Source organism: Triturus cristatus, chromosome 2_1 (genome assembly GCF_964204655.1).
Source record: "Triturus cristatus chromosome 2_1, aTriCri1.1, whole genome shotgun sequence".
NCBI classification, from domain to species: Eukaryota; Metazoa; Chordata; class Amphibia; order Caudata; family Salamandridae; genus Triturus; species Triturus cristatus.
This window is the reverse complement of record NC_140581.1, coordinates 993,754,260-993,765,111: the sequence shown is the minus strand read 5'-3', so window position 1 is coordinate 993,765,111 and position 10,852 is coordinate 993,754,260. Positions and strand designations below refer to the sequence as shown.

Here is a 10,852-nt window from a genome sequence, read left to right as displayed (position 1 = left end):
CTCTTCTTAATCACGATAATTCATAAAAAATAATAAATGCATTCTTTTCTCACTAAATAGAACCCCCCCCCCCCCTTCAGTGTCTCAGCCAGACTCAAGCTCTTCGCTTAAGCGATGACAAATATGAGATGGAAGCTTCAGCAGTGGGGGGGGAAGTATGGTTATTAGTCACTGAGGGTCCGGAAGTTATATTTGTCATCGCTTAAGCGAAGAGCTTGGGTCTGGCTGAGACACTAGGGGCAGGTTCTGTTTAGTGAGAAAATAATGCATTTATTATTTTTAATGAATTGTCGAGATTAAGAAGAGTGGTGCAATGTGAAACATTAGATTTGTTTACATGTATTGGCGGATTGAATATTAAAGCATGTTCAATTGTCATTTTCAGTTTTCCCTGACGAAGGGCCCTCAGCCAGACCCAAGCTGGATTATGAACCAAGTGCAAAATGCGTTGGAAAAATTTTTTGGAGTCAAAAATATGGTGGAAAAATTTGCAAATGCAATTCAAGAGGCTGTGCCAATGGCTAGGTGCAGAAAGTTGTCCTAAAGTGTATTTGTTTATTGTTCTCCTGGTCAACATCTTTGGTTTCCCTATCTTGTTGAGCAAAGAGTGTGTCCCTTCTTTTTACCTGTTCCACTTTTTTGAAAGCCTTATTGAGTACCCATTGGAGATATCCCCTTTCCCTAAACCTTGTGGTCATGATTTGCATTTCTTCCAAAAATGCTGAGTTGGAGCTGCAGTTGCGTTTTGCTCTCAACAGTTCCCCGTATGGTATACTCCATTTCAGGAGGTCCGGGTGGCTGCTGAGAGCATGAAGCAAGGTGCTGCCTGCTGTCTCTTTACGAAACAGCTTAGTATGGATAGTGTCTCCCTGAATCTCAATTTTAACATCTAGGAATTCCACTTTGTTTCTGTTGACTGTTCTGGTGAGGATGATCTTACGGGTATTCATGTTTAGTTTGTCAATGAATCTATTGACCTCATCTTCACTTCCCTTCCACACCATGAAGATGTTGTTGATATAGTGAAGCCATAACATGACTTGCTCTACCGCAGGGAAGTTAGGGTTGTCAATGAAAATATCTTCCTCCCAATGGCCTAGAAAGAGGTTGGCAAAGCTAGGGGCAAAAGAAGTCCCCATTTCGGTCCCCAGGACCTGTTTATATACTGTCCCATCAAATAAAAAGATGTTGTTGGTGAGACAAAATTTGAACATCTCTAGTATCATGGTGGTTTGCGCTTTGTACCTTATGTGTCTGCTCTGCAAGAAATATTGTAATAAGCCACAGGAGTATAACCCATAGACCGAGTTGAGATCTGGGTGAGTACAAGAAAAATAAACAACAATATCTCAACCGGATTCAGTAGAAATAAATACACTTGTATGTACACGACATTACAGGCAGAGGACAAAAGAGAGAGACTCCAGATTAATCGTTGAATGTGTTCAAGGCATCATATATTTTGAAAAAAAGGGGATAAACACGGCAGTTATAACAGCACTGTTAGGCATGAATGCAAAGGTAACCCTAGAAAACTAAGTGCACATTGTGCTCGTGACAGGACGCGACGGCGCAAGTGACAAAGTGTGGAACACAGCGCTAGGCGCAAAGTGAAAGGTGAGATACAATATATACAGGATAGTTGGTTCAACACATTGATTTCTTGGTAGAGTTAGATACCATTTAGAACAATTTCATGAACCAAAGAAGGATGTGCGCCATAAATTGCACTGGTGTGGGAAGGTCGACGGCGTTTCGATGCTATTGAATTAGGATCATCATCAGGACCGGGTAGCCAAGATAGAGTGTGCTGTGTGGACAAAAGGTAAGTATCAGAGCGGCTGTGGGCGGGGAAAACATAAGGAAGGGGAGTGGGGCTAGGGGGCTAAACTGCCTACCTGTGGCACAAGGCAAAGTGGACCCAGGGGTAGAGGGATTAAGTCCTGGGAAGAGGAGGCAGCGTCGATGGACGTCTGCAGAAGATATCGGTATTCGGGAGTAGAATCTGGGGAGAGAGGCAAGGGGAGTGAGATAAAAAACCGCAGGCAAAAGTGCGCGCAGCGGTAGGAGGAACAGAGGCGATGGGGGAGACTCAACGCCCCGTAAAAGAATGAGGGAGGCAGGGTCGGAGCACCGATCCACTGCAAGGGTGACCGGTGTTGATTCCTAGTAAAAAGGGGGGTTGAAGGAGTTAAGGATCTGCAAAATATGGCAAGTATTGAGGCACAGGAATCCATATTGAAAGGTTGCACCGGCTTACCTATTTAATGACGGGCGTGGCAGGAAACGAATCCTCGGAAGGCTGGAGGGTGAGTAACGCCGGGCTGCCACAGACGTGTGCGGGTTCTACGGTGTCTCGTGGGCAAGTAGGAAAGGCTACGTTAAAAGCGGCAATCAATCCCGGAGAAAGCGTCAAGAATTGACGTTCCCGGGTGCTGATAGGTAGTCAGGGTGGTGGGAGGGGCGTCGTTAAAGACGCTAAGCGGCCGTCAGATCGGCACGCAAGGGGAACTGAAGAGCCACTATGTGTAAAGCAAGGGTTTCGGAATGAAACCGGTCGAGCTCAGGGGCAATTGCTGGAAGCTTGTTACGATTGTGAGACAAAAGAATCAAACAGATAGTAGTGAGTTGTCTATAAGGGATTTGATGTAAACGTTGTCAAAGGTGGGTTTCCGGGTGATGAATAAATACATTGGAAAATTTGAAGTGATTCGTGACTTAGTACAAATGACATTTTATACATACTTCGTTTAAAAAAAACCTCGTCCAATTTCAATCGGCAATGGAAAAATAAATTGTAATAGTTAATTCATTTCGGCAATAGGTAGATTACTATTTCAGACGGTTGACATGAATGGTTGACACATGGACGGCAGTCCAGGAGCATGGATGGCATGGAATTAATGGGAAGGTGGGACGCTTAGTGCGCAGGTCTGAGGCAAGGAAAGTTAGATCAGGCCGCAAAGGAACGTGCTAGCGGAAGGAACAAAGAGTCAGGGGAGCAAATAAGGTAGGGAAATCACAATTGGATTGTGCTGTTCCACTTGTCAATCGTGTTTAGGACCTGGCTTACTGAGTTGCATGTGTGATCCATTTGCATACACTCTTGTTGAGTAAGGTTTGTAAATTGCCACCCCTAAGTGGAAGTAGAGGTTGGTCAATCACTTGTCAGACAATGTCAAGTTCGCTGTGGTTTTTTTCAAGGTAGTGTGCAACCAGGGGGGCTGTCAAGACTCTGCAGTGTATTCTGCTCTTGTGTTGGATGATTCTTTGCTTAACCAAATGAGTAGTCTGTCATATATAGGTAAGGTTGCAAGGACATTGGATAGCGTAGATCACATTCTGGGAATCGGCAGTTGGTGAAAGTCTTCAAGGTGTATGATTTGTGGTTGTACCTGAATTACTTTGTGTTGGACGTGAGTTCGCAGACGCTACATGACTGGCATCCGTGGTGGTCGATCACGGGTGGTAACCCCCAGGCGGCAGTGATGGAGTTAGTCTGGGGGGGTTTTGCGGGCCAGGTAATGGCGTGGACTAGATGGTTTGACAGATTGTTACCACGTTGAAAAGAAAAGAGTAGTGGTTCCTGGAATGATTTGTTGGTTCGCAATATGGTCTAGTTCCTCATGATGATCTTCTTTACTTGGTGACTGCAGGGGCTGAATGTGGTCACAAGTGGATTCCTGGAATTAGTCTTTCTAGGTTGGGGTGTGAGGAGGACGTCTCGATGGCAATACCAGGCTCTTTTGCGGGCACGTGAAATCAATCTTGGTGGATATCCCCTGGCGATCAGTTTCTCACGAAGGACGTCAGATTCCCTGAAATAGTCTTTGCGCCATTTCCAATTTCTACGGATGCGCAAAAATTGACGGTATGGTAAGCCATCCCTCAGTCCGCGAGGGTGGTAACTGGAGTAGAGCAGTAGAGTGTTTCGTTCAGTTGGTTTTCGGTAGAGCATGGTACCGATCTTTCCTTCTTCAGCATGGATGGTAATGTCCAGAAATGGTAGGTCATTGGGTCTTGAATCGTAAGTGAACTTGAGGTGAGGTTGGGATTGGTTTAGCCAGAGAACAAAGGAAGTCAATTTATCAGGGGTGCCTTTCCAAAGTAGGAGGACGTCATCAATATAGCATCGCCATAGGGAAATTTGTGTCCTGAATGGGTTGGTCGGGGTAAGTATGTGACATTTTTCCAGCTTGTGTACAAACAGGATAGCAAAATTCGGGGCGAAACAAGCTCCCATGAATACACCTTTGATTTGTAGGTAGAATGAATCTTGGTAGAGGAAGTAGTTGTTTCCAGGGCAATGCGTAATAGATCCATGATGAAATCAGTGGGAATTAAGGTGGGTCTTGGTCTGTCTTAAAGTAGTTCTTTAATGACTAGGAGACCCTCATCGTGAGGAATGTTTGTGTATAGGGACTCTATGTCTAGTCCAGCCATAAGTTCTGTTACAATATCGTAGGGTCTATCCTCGATGATTTTGATGAGATCCATGCTATCTCATATGAAGGTATCCATCAGCGGAACACATTCTTTGAAGACTGCATCAATATATTTTCCTAGTGGTTCCAAAACTGACCCACAACCGGATACAATCGGCCTCCCGGGTGGATTGTTGATATCCTTGTGAACCTTGAGTAAGATGTAGATCACAGGTGTTCGGGGTGTAAGTTGTTGAGAAAAGAGAATTTCTTAGGGGAAATGATGTTCCTGGCTTGTGCTTCACTTGTGACGCGTTGGATTTTGTTCCGCAGGTCAGGTAGGGAATCTTTGGTGAGTTTGCGGTAATGCAGGACGTTCGACAGCTGTCTTTTGATCTTGAGGTCGTATTTGTCACTGTCCATGACAACGATCCCGCCACCCTTATCTGCCGCTTTGATGATTAAGTCCATTCTTTCTTTGAGGCTGAGCAGTGCCTGTTTTTCTGCAAGTGGTAGATTATAGGGGACATATTCAAATTGTTGCTGGACATCCAGGGCTTCGCGTAGGACCAAACGTTCAAAAGAGAGTATCTCAGGAGGCATGGTGGTTGATGGTGGGTTGAAAGAGGAAGGTGGATGGAAGCGTGGTTTGTTTGAGGAGATGGATTCAGGCTTGTCCGGGAAGAAATGTCGGAGTGTAATGCGTCGAAAGAACTGTAGTAGCTGAGTTTGGAGCTCGAAGAAATTGCTGCGTTCAGTTGGAACGAAGCTAAGGCCTCTGCTGAGGAGTTTAGTTTCATCACTGGAAAGAGTGTGGTTGGAAAGGTTGAATATGGGTATCAGTTGAGAGTTGAGGTTAAGATTGGCGGTGGTAGGGTCTGGGTCTGGGGCGGTGTCACTGTGGGAGTGCGTGATGGTCGTCACTGTTGGGGTCCCCATCGGTAGAACTTGTTTCTTGTTTGTCTTTCCCCGGAGTATTGATTCTGGTAGTTGTTGCGTCCCCAGGGACGGTTCTGGGTGCATCTGCAGACCTGTTCTAAAAAAACAGTGGGTAACAAGTGTGGAGGTGTGTTGGTGTTCCTGGAGGTACTTGGTCCGTCGTTGCAGTCAGAGGCTTCAATAGATGTGTTGGAAGAGTCAGAGAAAGTGATTTGTTGATTTTTGCGAAATCTGCCCCAGTTGCGTGTTCTTGGGGGGTTGTAAGGTGTGTTATGGTCCCTCAGATAAGGATAGGTTTTTTCTACGGTGTAGTATTTAATGTTCCTGTGGATTTTGGTGCTTTTTTTGTTCAATTCGAATGTGTTGAAAGTGGATGGAATCTGGAGGGAATCTAATGTCCTTCGTGAGAAACTGATCTCCAGGGGATATCCACTAAGATTGATTTCACGTGCCCGCAAAAGAGCCTGGTATTGCCATCGAGACGTCCTCCTCACACCCCAACCTAGAAAGACTAATTCCAAGATTCCACTTGTGACCAAATTCAGCCCCTGCAGTCACCAAGTAAAGAAGATCATCATGAGGAACTGGACCATATTGCAAACCAACAAATCATTCCAGGAACCACCACTCTTTTCTTTTCAATGTGGTAACAACCTGTCAAACCATCTATTCCACGACATTACCTGGCCGCGCAAAACTCCCCCAGACCAACTCCATCACTGCCGCCTGGGGGTTACCACCCGTGATCGATCACCACAGGTGCCAGTCATGTAGTGTCTGCAAACTCACATCCAACACAAAGGAATTCAGGTACAACAACAAATCATACACCTTGAAGACTTTCACTAAATGCTGTTCCCAGAATGTGATCTACGCTATCCAATGTCCTTGCAACCTTACCTATATCGGACAGACTACTGAGATGGTTAAGCAAAGAATCATCCAACACAAGAGCAGAATACACTGCAAAGTCTTGACAGCCCCCCTGGTTGCACACTACCTTGAAAAAAACACAGCGAACTTGACATTGTCTGGCAAGTGATTGACCAACCTCTACTTCCACTTAGGAGTGGCAATTTACAAACCTTACTCAACAAGCATGAATGCAAATGGATCTCACGCTGCAACTCAGTAAGCCAGGTCCTGAACACGATTGACGTGTGGAACAGCACAATCCAATTGTGATTTCCCAACCTTACTTGCTCCCCTGACTCTTTGTTCCTTCCGCTAGCACGTTCCTTTGCGGCCTGATCTAACTTTCCTTGCCTCAGACCTGCGCACTAAGCGTCCCACCTTCCCATTAATTCCATGCCATCCATGCTCCTGGACTGCCGTCCATGTGTCAACCGTCTGAAATAGTAATCTACCTATTGCCGAAATGAATTAACTATTACAATTCATTTTTCCATTGCAGATTGAAATTGTACCATGTTGTTTTTAAACGAAGTATGTATAAAATGTCATTTGTACTAAGTCACAAATCACTTCAAATGTTCCCATGCATTTATTCATCACCCGGAAACCCACCTTTGACAACGTTTACATCAAATCCCTTTTAGACAACTTACTATTATCTATTTGATTCTTTTGTCTCACAATCGTAACAAGCTTCCAGCAATTGCCCCTGAACACGACCGGTTTCATTCACTTCCCCTTGCGTGCCGATCTTACGGCCGCTTAGCATCCTTAACGACGCCCCTCCCACCACCCTGACAACCTATCAGCACCTGGGAACGTCAATTCTTGACGCTTTCTCCAGGACTGATTGCCGCTTTTAACGTAGCCTCTCCTACTTGCCCACGAGACACCGTAGAACCCGCACACGTCTGTGGCGGCCCGGTGTTACTCACCCCCCAGCCTTCCGAGGATTCGTTTCCTGCCATGCCCGTCATGAAATAGGTAAGCCGATGCAACCTTTCAATCCGGATTCCTGTGCCTCAATACTTGCCATATTTTGCAGATCCTTAACTCCTTCAACCCCCCCTTTTTACCAGGAATCAACACCGGTCACCCTTACAGTGGATCGGGGCTCCGACCCTGCCTCCCTCATTCTTTTACGGGGCGGTGAGTCTCCTCCATCGCCGCTGTTCCTCCTACCGCTGCGCGCACACTTGCCTGCGGTTTTTTATCTCACTCCCCTTGCCTCTCTCCCCAGATTCTACTCCCAAGTACCTAAATCTTCTGCAGACGTCCCTCGACGCTGCCTCCTCTTCCCAGGAATTAACCCCTCTACCCCTGGGTCTACTTCGCCTTGTGCCACAGGTAGGCAGTTTAGCCCCCTACCCCCACTCCCCTTCCTTATGTATTCCCTGCCCACAGCCGCTCTGATACTTACCTTTTGTCCACACAGCACACTCTATCTTGGCTACCCGGTCCTGATGATGATCCTAATTCAATAGGATTGAAATGCCGTCGACCTTCCCACACCAGTGCAATTTATGGCGCACATCCTTCTTTGGTTCATGAAATCGTTCTAAATCGTATCTAACTCTCCCAAGAAATCATTGTGTTGAACCAACTATCCTGTATATATTGTCTCACCTTTCACTTTGCACCTAGAGCTGTGTTCCACACTTAGTCACTTGCGCAGTCACGTCCTGTCACAAGCACAATGTGCACTTAGTTTTCTAGGGATGCCTTTGCATTCAAGCCTAACAGTGCTGTGATAACTGTCGTGTGTATCCCCTTTTTTTCAAAATATATGATGCCTTGAGCACATTCAACGATTAATCTGGAGTCTCTCTCTTTTGTTCTCTGCCTGTAATGTCGTGTACATACAAGTGTATTTATTTCTACTGAATCCTGTTGAGATATTGTTGTTTATATTTCCTGCAATAAATATTGGCAGGCCTGGATACCCTGGTCATGGTCGATGATGGTGTAAAGTGAATTTATATCTATGGTAACCAACAGGAAGACTTTTTCCCAGTGGGTGCCTTCCTGTTTGCCTAGGAAATCTTTGGTATCCTTCACATATGAAGGAAGATTGCTCACAAATTTGCGTAAGAAATAATCCACATATTTGGAGATGTTTACAGTGGTACTCCATTTGTGAAAGGCAGCGAGTCTCCTAAGACCATCAATGCTGCCTGGTGCAGGGTTCCACCTCTAATTCACGTTGGGTTCGCTATCAAAATAATGACGCAAGCGCTGGAAACTGGAAGAAAAGAAAAAGGTTTATTTCTCATGAGGAGATCACGTCAACTGCAGACACCAGGATGTCTAAGGGAGGTGTTCTGCAGTTAACTCCTTTGGCTCTTCCTTTTATACAGGTTTGACACAATGCATTTGTTTCATCAACATGGTTACACAAGCTTGGAGTCCCCGCCCCGGGCAGGTTGTCACACAAGCTCAACAGTAATTCTCTTCCCACCCAGGTCAAACAGACAATCTTATCTTGCAGCTGGACCTTGCTTCAGGGTCTAAAACATGTGAGACCGGACAGATCTAAGAGTCCGTTCTGTTGATAAAAACAGGTCCCATTGTTGGTAAAAACAAGTCTTGCTGTTTACAGTGCAATAAATCATGTTGCAAGAGTCTTTTTGGTGTTTGGAACCTGTTTGTGTAACTAGGTGCAGTGAGGAGTAGAGTGTCCAAAGGTTTGCCTGTAAACAGAGATGAAAGGAAAAACGAGTTGGTGGCAGCAAGTGGCGCTGAGGTTTGTTGTGGCAATAGAGTTTATAGCCCCCAGCACACATACCAGGTCGGTCAGAGGGTCAGAAGGATGCTAGTAAGGGCAGGTGAAACAAAGGTGACCAACAGAGTACAAAATGGCTGTGATAGATTAAAATGACAGTAGCTTATGTGCACATAGAAATTTCCACCAGACAAGATGGCACAGGCAATGTTCACGATTGTCGTTTTGCTTTTAACAGTGGCCCCTTTGAACATACCTAGCCAGCTTTTCAGTCTATTTCGATCTCCATAATGTCCTGTATCTCTTGATCATACATTACTCTCATTTTTGTTAGCCGAGTGTCCATAGTCTTAGGGTGCAAGGTAGTTATGCAAAGAGAACACAAAGGTGATATACAGTGTATACCCAAACAACAACCACATATTGTCGATACTGGGACCAAGAGAATCATTGATAATTTCCAACCCCACTCCTTTAAGATGCCCCAAAGCCTACTTCCAATTGTCCAAGTATCTGATCCCTGATGAATTTCTGAAGACAGTCTATGGAGATGTTCGATTGCTTCATAGACAGAAGGTGAATTATCAGGAATGTATACACAGCAGCTGGCACCGATTATGCGGCATGCTCCTCCACGGTCCGCCAGTACCCCGTCCAGGACCATGCGATTTTGCAGGGTAACCAGACGGACCGCTTGGAGCTCAGCAGTGTTGTTGGTGAGGATGCCAGCAGTGACGTTCAGGGCGGTCTCTACCGCTTGGGACAGATGTCTGATGGCTCGGCTGTTTGCCATCGGACCCCATAGCGGGATGAGCCCTTTTGCTGCGTCGAGGAACTGTGATGAGGCAGAGTCCGCTTGAACTGTGTCTTTAGAACGCTTTTCTCGATGATGCTCTGCATGGGCTGTTGGTAGCAAAACAAAGGCGATGTAGCACGTGCCCCTCCAGTTTCTTGGGAGCCAGGTGAAGGCTTTGGTTCCACAAACAAAGTACATATTGGGTGATGCAACAAGCGCTGGAGGGTTGGCAGTGTTCAAAGTCCTTACAATGCTACAGGTGCTGTTACCCACATTCTTAGTCCCACGGCCTTCAATGCATAAAAGGCCAGAGACGTTCACCACAGATAGGGCCACAGTCAGTGTTGCAGCAGTTCTTTTCTTCAGGTAGGAAAAAAACAGGTGGCTCTGTTAGGATTATTGAACACTTGCATTTCCACTCGTTCTTTGGAGGGGACATTCATCGGAAATGTCGCATTGAAGGTGTGAGGGCAGAAGGGGGCGGCTGATCTTCCTGTTTTGTTTCGCCAGAACTCGTTGTGGAACTGGGCGATTGTTTCATCGGAAGTGGCATTGTCTTTGTAACTTTCTTGTAGGAGCATCATCCAGGCAAGGCAAGATCCGTGAATAGAAAAGGGCGAATGGATGAGAGGGATGGAATGTTCAGTGGCATGTGGTAACAGCCCACAGACCCAACAGTTGCTAGCATTGGTGGCAAGATTGTGCTGGTGCAACATCTGCGCGAAATAATTATTCCAGAATTCTTTTCGTCGTTCTCGGAGATGTGGCGGTAGTGATACCAGGTAGTGTTCTTTCTTGGTGATTGGTTGCATGGTGGGTGACAATGTTCTGTATGCAGGTGCATTCTCTTCAATGATCCAGAGTGCGACCATTAGCAGGAGACAGGTGAGAAATGCGGCTACAAGTGCAATTGTCTTTGTGCTGTGCAGGTTAGCAGTCTTGGTGTCTTTGCGGTGGCTTTGCAGGTGTTCAGTTTCTTCCATCATCTTTGGGGAGCTCAACAACTGGTAGGACCACAGACTTTTGTCTGGCGCCTTCCTGGTAGCGTTATTTGAC

General features: G+C 45.9%; 1 protein-coding gene across 1 annotated transcript; it reads right to left on the bottom strand.

Annotated features, from left to right (window-relative positions):
* Window positions 1-9,268: 9,268 nt before the first annotated feature.
* Window positions 9,269-9,994, bottom strand: LOC146866201 (syncytin-B-like). The gene has a single exon (XM_085640467.1). It carries the CDS (start codon window positions 9,992-9,994, stop codon window positions 9,269-9,271), a length of 726 nt encoding a protein of 241 aa, XP_085496593.1.
* Between the last annotated feature and the right edge of the window lie 858 nt (window positions 9,995-10,852).

Bases quoted from the DNA above. Each gene is read 5' to 3' on its own strand.
- LOC146866201 (XM_085640467.1), bottom strand. From the start codon at position 9,994: ATGTACTTTGTTTGTGGAACCAAAGCCTTCACCTGGCTCCCAAGAAAC.